General features: G+C 40.5%; 1 protein-coding gene across 1 annotated transcript; it reads left to right on the top strand.

Annotated features, from left to right (window-relative positions):
- Window positions 1-942: 942 nt before the first annotated feature.
- On the top strand, window positions 943-11,777 carry arfgap3 (ADP-ribosylation factor GTPase activating protein 3). The gene is made up of 16 exons (XM_080492347.1): window positions 943-1,117; window positions 2,339-2,457; window positions 3,481-3,553; window positions 3,658-3,789; window positions 4,699-4,779; window positions 4,871-4,958; window positions 5,040-5,099; window positions 5,283-5,329; window positions 5,418-5,566; window positions 6,170-6,301; window positions 6,394-6,519; window positions 7,217-7,366; window positions 7,529-7,649; window positions 7,730-7,817; window positions 8,214-8,341; window positions 9,294-11,777. Exons 1-16 carry the CDS (start codon window positions 1,049-1,051, stop codon window positions 9,309-9,311), a joined length of 1,581 nt encoding a protein of 526 aa, XP_080348473.1. The 5' UTR covers window positions 943-1,048; the 3' UTR covers window positions 9,312-11,777.
- Window positions 11,778-12,049: the final 272 nt, after the last annotated feature.

Below are 12,049 nucleotides of genomic sequence, written 5' to 3'. Positions count from 1 at the left end.
TACCATGGCCTCAAAATTTTTAATATCATGGTAGAGAATGGCAGGGATAAGAAGCACATCAGGAAACAAAAATGTATCAGAATACCAGAGGATTTAATCTGGACAATAATGAACCATCCAAGGTGGATGTCATTCAGTTTGCTGACACATAAGATATCCAGCAACTGTACAGATAATGTGTAACTACGAGGAAGTAGCTGACACAAGCGACAAGGTCAGTAGTTTTTTTTTAACCCTAGAACACTAACGTTGGGTGATTTTCTTCCAGGCTATTATTGAACTTTCTACATTTCTTTACACATGTAAACGGATAGGGACTTTTTAAAAAAAAATTATTTTAATTTTAATAATTCAACTTTTAACGCATTCAACTTTTTAAACATCTATTTTTTCAAACCCCTTCGAACGTCTTCATATCTTTAAACTATTTAAACTTTTTATAATCAATTTTAACATTGAAGTTGATGGAAAAACCCTTCAACTTTCCTCTTAACTCCAATTTTTGACCCCTACAGGTTCGCCACACTTTCAGCTAGAGACTTCATTAAACTTTTAAAACGTTGCCACGTGTGTCCACTATTCAGGTGAAGTTCTCAGTCGGAGTACCGCAATTAGCGAGGAACCCTTTAATGCTGCTTGTATCTTTAATATAAAATTATGTAGTTTTGAACAAATTCTGTCATCATTACAAAACATTTCACGTACAAAAAAACCTAAATATCTTTCATAATAAATACTTGTGGAAATAAAACTGTTAAAAGTATTATTAAAGTGTGCAAACTTTAAATTTACATATCAGGAGACGCAGTTTGCCCGGACCAAGATGGCGGAGAGGTTGACGCGCATGACACTAACAACGTGGACTCCCTTTCCCAGAATCCACCGCGACCTAAACAAACCCACCTGTCATTTTCATCCAATCAGAAGCCGAGCAATGACGTTGCGTTTCTGACGTGTCGCTTCTGGTTATTATCGAGGAAAAAGCAGGACTGCGTTTTTTGATGAGAATCCCCGAAGCGGCGGCCAGGTGTTCCCAACAGGTAGAAGAATGGCAGAACCCAGCAAACACGACATCTCCGCCATTTTCAAGCGGCTCCGCTCGGTTCAGACCAACAAGGTGAGAGTTTGTGAACGAGGAAGTCCGCGTGAAGTCAAACATCGTCTGACACGTCGCACTTGTGTCACACGTCCAGGCTGAACCAGCAGTTCACGAATGTCCGGTTTGGAGCCACTTGGTGGCGGTTAAACGCCCCGTTTTCTCCCCGTGGAGGCTTTGTGAAGACATTATCAGTGTTAGGAAGTGTTGGGGAAACTTCGCCAGGCTACCTGAGCTCTGCGGGGTTTTTTCGTCCTCTCTGGATAATGTCGCAGCAGTGTGGGGGACTCGTGGGTTTTCTCGTGCGAATTCACAAACAGCTGTTTGAATTATCATTGACACACAGCTCATGCTCCACACCCGTACAGGTGACCTCATAACAACTAATGCTGACAGAAAACGGGCAATTTGAGCTAAATGTGTTATTCTATATACATAGATCCTTAGATAAAACCATAAAACACATATTTCTGCTTTGTTCTAAACCGACAATTCTTAGTGTAAACACTTTTGAATCTTGGCACAATAAAATAACGGGTGTTCCCCTTGGCTTCATCATAGGCCCACTAATGTTCACATTTTATTTTCTTGTAGACCTTCTTTCACTCCTTGTATACCTGCTTTTACTCCTTGTATATCTCATTTTACTCCTTGTATACTTGCTTTTACATTTTGTATATCTGCTTTTCTTCCTTGTATACTTTCTTTGACTCCTTATATACTGTACCTGCCGTTTCTCCCTATATACCTCATGCTTTTACTCATTGTTTACATGCTTTTACTTCTTGTAAATGTCCGGCTTTTGCCCCTATTATACCTTTGTTTACTCCTTGTATACATCCCTTCACTAATTATATGCTTACCTTTACTCCTTGTATACTTTCCTTAACTCCTCATATACCTCCTTTCAGTCCTTGTATACCTGCTTTTACCCCTTGTATACCTTTGTTTACTCCTTGTATACATCACTAATTATATGTTTTCCTTTACTCGTTGTATACTTTCCTTAAGTCCTTGTATACCTTCTTTTATTCCTTGTATACCTTGTACACCTGTTTTTATTCCTTCTATGCCTTTGTTTACTCCTTACATGCCTTTGTTTTATTCCTTACAGTGCTTTCACTCCTTTTAAGCCTACTGTTTTTTTCTACTTATATGTTCATCTAAACTATAATAAAAGCAGAGTGCTTGTTTTTGATGACTTTAACATTCCAGTGGTTTTTCTGGTTCTCTGTGTTCCAGATCTGCTTTGACTGTGCAGCTAAAAATCCCAGCTGGGCCAGCATCACGTACGGTGTGTTTCTCTGTATCGACTGCTCCGGGACTCACCGGTCTCTGGGGGTGCATCTGTCCTTTATTAGGTGAGTCGCAACTTTCCTTTTTTAATCCGCCACCAACCTACTAGAAGCCTCCTCGGATCAGTACATTACTAATGAGAAGTGTTTGTATGATTTACTTGTTTCAAAAAACAACATTTCTTTTGCTAAATTTGAGCAATAATCATTTATTATGATATTTATTATATTTTACTTTCCTTAGATTCCCTTCATCAAACTCATAGAGCTGTTATTTATAGTTTTATTCATTTACTTTTTCATTACATTTTTAATCAATAAAAAAGCAGAGACCTGTAAGACATGTACAGAAACAACTTTGTCAAAACAACAAAAATATAAGCCTCATAATGTTTTGATTTGCAAAACCACTTAACTCCACTTGTATACAGCCTCAGTATAAACTGGAGGATTAATGAAGATTAGCGTGGAGCTCCTTTAGTGATAAATGTCTGGAAATATTTATTTTTAACAAAGAAATTGTTTGGAAAGGTTTTTAAACCTTTTTAAAAAAGGTGTTATAAAGGGAAAACCCCTGTGGAATTAAACTACTAATCTTGGAAAGGCGCCTCTTCATTAGACCTAAGCTTTGGTTTGTCTTCATTTGAACACAAATGTGTGGAAGATTTAGATCAAACCAACCAGTCTGAGAGTTTTTTAGGTATCAAAGAGACGCAGCAGGTGACCGGTTACACACCAGGCATTTCCCTCTTCTCCTGTTTACTCCAGCTGATCTAATCCCAGCTTTGCAGTCATAGACGGGACTCACCAGTGTGTCACACGTGAAACATGAGCTTCTTCACTACATGACAAACACACACAGATAGAACTTTCTTGGAAAGCGAGGCAGAAGCTCTCACTCATTTGCCATTTTCATACCGTTTTACAGCATGAAATTAAAATAACGAACCATCTGCAGATATTCTGTAACTCCTGAAAACACATATTTATATGAACAAAAGTAAGAACAAGTGAATAAATTCAGAGAGGACTCGGTTGGAAGGAAGAGGTGCCATTTTCCATAAATAATCCAGTCATTCTGCTGCACAGGTCGTCTGAGCTGGATTTTAACTGGTCGTGGTTCCAGCTAAGATGCATGCAAGTGGGAGGAAATGCCAGTGCGGTGAGTGCCAGAGGTCAACTATCGGCATGCTACCTGCACCTAAAAACACACTTATAAGATCCAACTGTTCCCTGTTTTGATCTGTTGTTTTCTTTCTATGGCAGAATGCGTTTTTCAACCAACACGGGTGCACGGCCAGCGCCGCCAACACCAAGTACAACAGCCGAGCCGCACAGCTGTACAGGGAGAAGATAAAGACTTTAGCCACGCAGGCGACCAGACGCCACGGCACCGAGGTGAAACACACTCGCGACTTTCTTCCACAAGTTGCAGGGAAGATGAAGTCAGAAGTTCGTTCTAAAGATTGAAACAGATTCTGCTATGATTACTTTGCTAGTTCACTTTATTCATGGAAGTATTTTCTGACACCAGTGTGCGCCAGCATTCTAACCATCCGGTCTGTCTTCCATACCGCTTAGCGGGGCGCTGAGCATCACACTGCTCTGCACTGGACTTGTGCTGTTGATGTTTGTGTCCTAAACTGGACCAAAGAAAAGTACTGTCACGCTGATCCTGGGTGTGAACTTAGACACGTGTTTAAATGTGTGGTTTGCAGTAGTTTTTACACACTTGCTGACACGCCAAGAAAATCCTTGATTGTTCTCTTTGTTTAGGTTTGAGCAAATCTATTGTAGACGGCTTATCTAAGTTATGGCTGCCAGCCAACGAGGGGTGAAGGTCTTCAGTCCGTCACCGGGCGAATACTGAGACAAACACATTATATTCAGACATCAATCAGCTTCAAATGCATTTGGATTGGAAAAGAACATTCAGACTTAGATATTTTAAACAGTCTCACTAGAATGTGACTCCTACACCAGGGATAACTTCACTTATGAGTTTCTGCAATGCTGGACTGAGCGCTCCTCTCCTGTCAGCAGATTTCCTTTATAATGCATCTTGATCCTCAGTTGTGTTTTACTCCTCCATACATTTTCTCTTTATACGCTTTCGTCTGGTGAAAATACAATAATCCCAAATGCTTGTTTTGTCTGATCAAAATATGAAGCGTAGGGTTTTTGTACCATTTATCATCCGTCATTGACTGATGCTGCAATTCTTAACAAAGGCTTAATCTGCCCTCTTCTTCCTCCGTCTTCTTCTTCCCCCTGCTCTTCATCTCCACCCTCTTCCTCCTCCTCCAGCTGTGGCTGGACAGTCAGCCTCCTCAGTCTCCGACTCCACCGGGTGACAAACAGTTGGATTTCTTCAGCCTGCTCTCTCAGGTAAATAGTAATGATTTCGTCCGTCTCTCTGCCCTCGCTTGTATGTCCGTCCAGATCGTACTGAAGTCTTTACTCTCTGTGTGTCTTGTAGGATCTTCCTGATAATCTAAACATGGACAAAATGAGTCTGAGCTCTTTAACGACAGTGAAGACTTCAGAACAGGACAAAGACCAGAATGGTAGCCTGCGTTACTGATTGATGATGTGTACAGAATCATGAAACAGTTTCATGGATAATCGTTTGTCTCCTCTATTTTCAGATAATTCAGAGGAGGGTCCCGGTGTTGACATGCTGAGCGTTTCACCAAAAGCAAATCTAGGTTTGTTCTTCTTGAGACCCCAGAATCCTAGTTTAGTGGAACCTCTTTCTGCTCTCGGTGTCTCTACAGCAGCTGTGAAGACTCACACGTGATAATGTGACAATTACAGCACATCAAGGTTGATATCTTAATGTTTATGGTTTCAAAATAATCCGCGTGTAACTTTGCTGTCTTTTCCATCAGAGCCGTCCTCTCTCCTCAAGAAGAAGCCAACAGCTGCCAAGAAGACCGTATGTATCGGGCCTGATGTTCACGATGCACGCTCTCCGTAGACGCTCCTGAGTGTTTGTGTTGGATTAACTATGTGTCTGCTTGTAGTTGGCCTCTAAGAAAGGCGGTCTGGGCGCTCAGAAGGTCAGCAGCCAGAGTTTCTCCGAGCTGGAGAAGAGAGCGCAGGCTGCTGATAAACTCCGGGAGAAAGAGGAAAACCCTGGCGCTGCCCCCAAGGCCGACACACAGGAGTCCATGTGAGAGCGCGTTGGGTTACTTCCTTCTGCTAATCTATTGACTTCCACGTGAGACAGCCACTTTGCACTCTGCAGAAGGGAAAAGGAAAATCTAAGTAACTCGTTGCATCCAGTTATTGCATGAAACACCCAACATTTAATCCAGAGTCGGTTCTTTTTTTCTGAAGTGTAAATCTTAGAGGAAGCATTGGAGTGTGAGGAGGAGCCAGAGTACATACTCCGTCCTTATTACACTCCTTTCCTTCTTTATTTCAATTAGAATTAGCAGTTATATGGGGAAATACCAACTTTAAAACCAAAAGGTTGATAAATAATGCAGAATAGCAGGATCTTTCCTATAAATAATTTGTTTTGGGACATTTTTTTCCAAGTGTTGGGTGTGAGCTTGAAACTTTGTGTTTCTGAACAGGTAGTTGCTTATGGAGATAGTTTTCTCTACGTTTTGTCGTTTTTCTTCTCTGCTTTTCATTTGGATGGACTTAACCATACTTGTGTGTGACGGATGAGCCCAGTTCATTTTGACTCTTTTTTTCAATTGAGCGTTAATGAACGGTTGTACAGTTTTAAAATGAAGATGCAAGTTTCGTTTGTTCCTCCTGGCAGCACCCCGTCCCTGCGGCTGGCCTACAAAGAGCTGGAGCAGCAGAGGAAGGCCGACGAGAAGACGCTGAAGGGTCTGGAGGGGAAGAAGAAGGAGCAGGCCGAGCGGCTGGGCATGGGCCTGGGCATGAGGAGGTCGGACCGCCGCGAGGAATCCTGCTGTGAACCCCAGAGTGACTTTTGTTTCTCTCTGTGTTGACGTCTTCGTGTCTTTGTCCTCTGTTCAGTGAAGTTTCTCACTCCGTGACCTCGGACATGCACATCATCCAGCAGGAGACTCCCGTCGGCACCCGAGCCTCAAAGGGACGACGCTTTGTGGAGGAAGAGGAGGACGAGGGGTCTTTCACATCAAGGTCAAATATGAATTCTTACTCTTCAAAAGAAACTGAGAGAGGAAGACAAAAAAAGATAATTCACAAGTTTAAAGGGAGAAAATTAAGAAGTTATCTTTTTTTTTTAATAGGTTTGACCTTTGTTTTAATATATTTTCTGATTTACTGTTTGTATTATTACAACTCTTGAATGTTTTTCTTCTTGTGTCTATTGTGAAAAAAAATAGTGATAAATCTTTTTAACCATTTCACTGTCATACTAAATCAATCTTTAGTTCCTGTTGGTCACATAGTTTAATTTCTAAGTAACACAAATAAATTATCTTTAGAGCTTAATGTTACTTGACAAAACATTTTAGCTGTAACTTTTGCAGTAGTTATGATTCTGATAATTTTAAAACCAATTTCATTTTACACTAATGGACTAAAATTGTTCTGTGCCAAGTGAGTGTCAAAGATATCTCAGTATATATGATTAAAATGTCTATATTTTCACAAAACCAAACAATTACCACCGAAAATGAGTACAATCTCAACATGAAGCCAATTTAAATGAAATCTTCTGCTGCAAAGTATAAAAGAAATGTCCCAAAAAAGTTCTCGAATAAATGCTGTAAATGTCAATGAAAACATGGACACAGCCCTATACTTTTAAGATTTAGATATAATCAAGTCTGTTTAATGGGTAAATGAGACATTTCTTCCATCCTGTCTTCAGAGCCCTGCATCGGTTTGACGACGAGTCCGGCCCCTCGGACAGTTTGTCCTCTCAGTGGGGACATACAGGAGAGAGAGGCTGGATGAAAGAGAGCAGGAAGCCAGAACCAGACTTCTACCTGTCCTCCACCATAATGCCCATTGAAGACAGGTGGGACCATGACGTGTTTCTAAAACCACACAGATGCTTGTTGGTTTGGTTTAAAGCCTCGGAGCCGACTCAAAATGAAGAATCTGCAGCGTGTGCCTGACGTCTCTTGTTCCTGCTGTTGAAGCCTGATTGTCCCGGTTGGTTCCGGTTGTGTGTCTCCAGGCCGACGTCCAGGAGGAAACCGGAGCCGGTCTCGGACACGGGAGAGGCTCGCAGAAAGTTTGGAGACGGCGTCAAATCCATCTCGTCTGACATGTACTTTGGAAAACAAGACAACTCTGAGGTAGCGAAGAGTTCGCGCTGACACATGGACGTTTCATTCAGTGTTTAAAATTATCTTTTTTCTTCCTTGTTTGTCTGAAGTATGAAGCCAAAACACGACTGGAAAGATTTTCTGCAAGTTCTGCCATCAGTTCAGCAGATCTGTTTGATGATCCAAAGAAACAGAACGGTAAGATGTGAACGAAAAATGTATTAGTATGAAGAAACAACACTACAGACTTGTTGGTTTTAATGTGCGATTATCGTCCTGTCACACTAAAACACATCATTGGAAACACATAAATTGTTTATTACATTTCTCATGATTTTTTAAGTTATTCATTTTTTAATCAAAATGTATTAGTCCAGGTTTCACCATTAAATCGTATTTTAAGGTGGCTGATTGCTTATTTTATCACTGACTGACACGTTGCAAAACAATTACACATCTTACAGTTTTAAACTGAGCTGTAATGTTTACACTTCCAGTTTCTACTAAAGACAATAAAAACACAAGCGATTCCCTGCAAACCATGAACAATGTTCACATCTCGAACATTCCGTGCTTCCTGTGGTTGTCTTGCAGCGAGTTCTTCGTACCGCCTGAGTAACGTGCTGCCCAACGCCCCGGACATGTCGCAGCTCAAACACGGCGTGCGATCGGTGGCCGGGAAGCTGTCGGTCATGGCCAGCGGAGTCGTTAACTCGATTCAGGTCAGTCACACGCACGATCAGTTTTATCCGTGGAAATATGACAACATTAGACACAGAGAGATAATCATGTACACTCAAATTCACACCGACAGGACACTTACGGTCATTTTTCAACTCAGACACATCTTTTAAGACATTGAACTTTAAAAAAAAAAAAAAAAGCAACGACCTACGAACATACAAGCCCTACAAGAAAATCCTGGACTCCATCCAGTGATATTCCCACTAACCAACTACACCGCCATGTGGATCAGGGGCCGAATAAATGCTAATGTGATGACAGCTAAGGACAAAACTCAGTTTACGGATGTTTTAACCAGAAATCTATTGAATTTTACTGGACTTTACTCCTTTCAGGGTGAGAAACATCAAAACCACACATGTTGGTTAAAATCAGAGACAAACAATCAGACCCCGTTTACACAAGGATGCTCTGAGCCACAGAAAATGCAACTTTTTGAAAATGCGCCATCTCCATGGACACGGGGAAAACACACCTTTTCAAAAACACCGACTCTGTGGTAACGGGGAAAATGCAACTTTTCGGAAAACATTCCATTTCAATGGCAACAGTGGAAAAAGAAACTTTTTTGAAAACATTAGAACTCCGTGGAAATGGGGAAAACACAACTTTTTGAGAACTGCTCCCAAGGTGGAACTCTTCAGTAATGCTGCGAACATCATTTTCAGAATGTTGTCATGTTAATGTCAAACCTTTCTGAAACAAAATTGCGAAAACAAGTTATTTTCACTTAAAAAGTCGTCGTCTAAATGGGTCCTTCTTATTAAATGAGCTGCTATATTTCCCCGTCTCTGCTCTGTGAGTCTGGGACCTGCTGACAGTGGAGGGTGGGGGTTGAACCAGGGTACCTGATGTTGTGACTTCTGAGTGTTTGACTACTTCAGTGAAAATCCTCATGTGTCTTTTGTTTTTGCTTTTTGTTTTCCACAGGATCACTATAGTTCCTGAGTCACTGTGAGTAATGGATGCTCATTTTGAGAGAAAAAGAAGCATACAGAATCTGCCCCGACGTAACCCCGTATTCACATATTAATGACTCGTCTAACTTGGATAACGTTCATACAACAATCAGCAAAGCACAAAATCTACAGCAGAAATATTTCCTTTGTGCACAATTTGAAGGGAGAATCAAAAGTCAAGTACAGACATGAAGAACATTTAGTTTAGGTTATTTTGAGATTTGTGGGGGAGTTAGATAGTAAGAGTTGGCAGTCTGGGAAGGTGTGTGGTGTTTTGAAGGAGGGGGTTTCATTTTATTTTCTTTCGTTAATGAGGTCAAAACTTATGTAGCCAAGATGATGCTGTCGCAAGTGCCCACTAAACTGACATACTCTTTTTTTTTTTGTTGTTGTTGTTGTTGTTATTTTTTTTTTTTAACTTTGATTCAGGGTTTAAAGTGTCCTTTCCAGGTCCCAAAGTGTACTTAATGGACCAAAAATGTATGAAAAAAACAGACTCATACTTCCCAGATGTACATATTCATTCACTGAGCATTCAAGTAAAGTGAGGATTGTTGGCTGGTTAAAGAAGCATTCAGATTCCTTTAAATTCCTCTGAAGTAGCAAACACCCTGCAAGTTAATCACTGTTCCCTCTTTAGAAACCAAACGGATCATAAAACCTGACGTCCACATTAGTCTAAGCTGGACGCGTTCGGATGCGAGCGAGGCAGCCGTGTAAAAAATCTCAATCAACCAGCTGAACAGGTCACATTTCTGTGAGGCGTTTTATGTTTTTCTCTTGTGTCTTTGGCAGATTTCATAACTTGTTTGAAGGTGTAGCTTGTTTCTGACGAGGTTTCACGAGTAACCCTAACCTATATTCCCATATATGAGTCTTGGTAACAATGGGAAGAAGAGTGTTTTTCCACAGTAAACCTCGTTACCTTTCACCAACATTTTGTGGCCTGTTTGCGATTTAAAAAAACGGTATTTGATCCCAACAGAGACAGAAAAGCTCACATACTTGATCAGGTTGGTTCATAACTCACTTCAAATGTAGGTATTATTTAAAGAAACAGATCTACAAGATGTCGGATTTACCAAAATCTGCAGGACATGGATGAAAAATGATAAGGAGCAGATGAGGATCTGAGTCAACGTTTGGATGTATTTTCGTCGAGAAGGCAACACTGTTAACGAGAAAATTAAGCAAATTATTTATAGTATTCGTATTTTTATCTTCATCTTCGGTTCAGGATCCACTATAACTGTCTCACCTGGAGCTAGAAGAACTAATAAGAATTGAACATACGACATTAAATTACAGAGGATATTTTCCATGTTTAATTCGATGTATTGTAATATGCACTGTGGTGATGAGAAGATCCTGACTTTTCTGTCTCTCTTGTGATCCTTCATCATTATAAAAGCTCCAGATAGAAAGACAAGCTCTTCTGCCTTCATGGCCATGAGTCCGGTTTAATATTTTCAACAGTCAGAGTTCACAGAATAAAACGCTCAGTGCTGCTTTCTGATGTGATAGCCGTTAACACCGAGTCAGAAACTCTCCTAAAACCTGCTGGGATGGAAAAGTACCAGATTACACCTGCTTGACGTGGATCATTTGCACTATTTTTTTTCCCCTCAGTCCACATCTTTAAAGTTGAATTAGGAGGATTGTGATATTTGGGTTTTCTGAGTTCCCTTTTGTTGAATTTGCATTGTATCTGGTGGGTTTCTGAATTTGTGAACGTGATATATGCCCCCGTCGCCACTCTATTGAATGTGTAGAATCCGTTCGAGGCTTTGGAAGTATTTTTTGTTTGTTTACATACTGCCGAGGTCCAGGAGTTAGAGAGGAGGTGAAACACTAGCAGAGAGTCTGTGTTTGATTCAAGGAAAGAAATTAGCTTCATCACAGTTTTAGAAACGCTTCTGCTCTTGCTTTAGTATTTCGCAAAACCTCCATTCACAGAGAGCTAGAGGTTAGTGTTTGAGTCTGCACAGGATGGTCGTACGACTGGTGAGTCACTATAAGAGGGCAAGGAATAATATTAGAGTATTTACAATATTGGTTCCCTCAATCTCTACCAGCCTTAGCCCAAAGATCTCAGTCACATTGCATCATCTTGGAGTCATCTTGTTTCCTTTTTTTTGCACATAATTTCTCATAAATTGCACGTGGCAACTTCTGCTAGGATGTACTGTAATCTTTGCCTCTCGACGTTTGGTTAAAGTTCTTTCTTTTTATTTCCCTGCCGTTTTTTGTTGTTAAACAGAAGAAGAACAGCCTCCTGTGTAATTTGCATGGCTCTTCTGATAACTGGGATCACACATCCTGAATGTATGCTGGAACATTGCTGTGCAGAGCTTTGAACCGAAGCTACTGATCATAACCTTTTGAACGTTTTTCACACTCGACATGTAAGTGACATTTTTGAAGCTATGCCAAATAAATGGCTCATGTTTAAGATATTCAGCTTCCTGTTGTTTTTCTTTCCTGCTATACTGCATGTGTGTGGGTTTTATAGTTCCTAATATTTACACGACTTTGGAAAGTATCAGATTATAGAAGTCATAAAATGTGTTTTCTTGTGCAAGCAGCAGTCCAAAATTTTATTCAGACTAAGGAAAGGGGTGGCTCCCATTCCACCTAATTTCTAAGCCTTCAATAATCAATCAGATTATTCATCTCTAAAATTTTGAATTTTTAAACTTTTAACAATCCAGCACTTTATTGATCTAA

Source organism: Lipophrys pholis (genome assembly GCF_963383615.2).
Source record: "Lipophrys pholis genome assembly, chromosome: 22".
Classification (NCBI taxonomy): Eukaryota; Metazoa; Chordata; class Actinopteri; order Blenniiformes; family Blenniidae; genus Lipophrys; species Lipophrys pholis.
This window is presented reverse-complemented; position numbering and strand designations above follow the sequence as displayed.

Coding starts and splice junctions, on each gene's coding strand:
- arfgap3 (XM_080492347.1), top strand. CDS start 1,049: ATGGCAGAACCCAGCAAACACGACATCTCCGCCATTTTCAAGCGGCTC. Junction 2,458..3,480: donor GTGCATCTGTCCTTTATTAG/GTGAGTCGCAAC, acceptor TCTGCTGCACAG/GTCGTCTGAGCTGGATTTTA. Junction 6,520..7,216: donor GAGGGGTCTTTCACATCAAG/GTCAAATATGAA, acceptor TCCTGTCTTCAG/AGCCCTGCATCGGTTTGACG.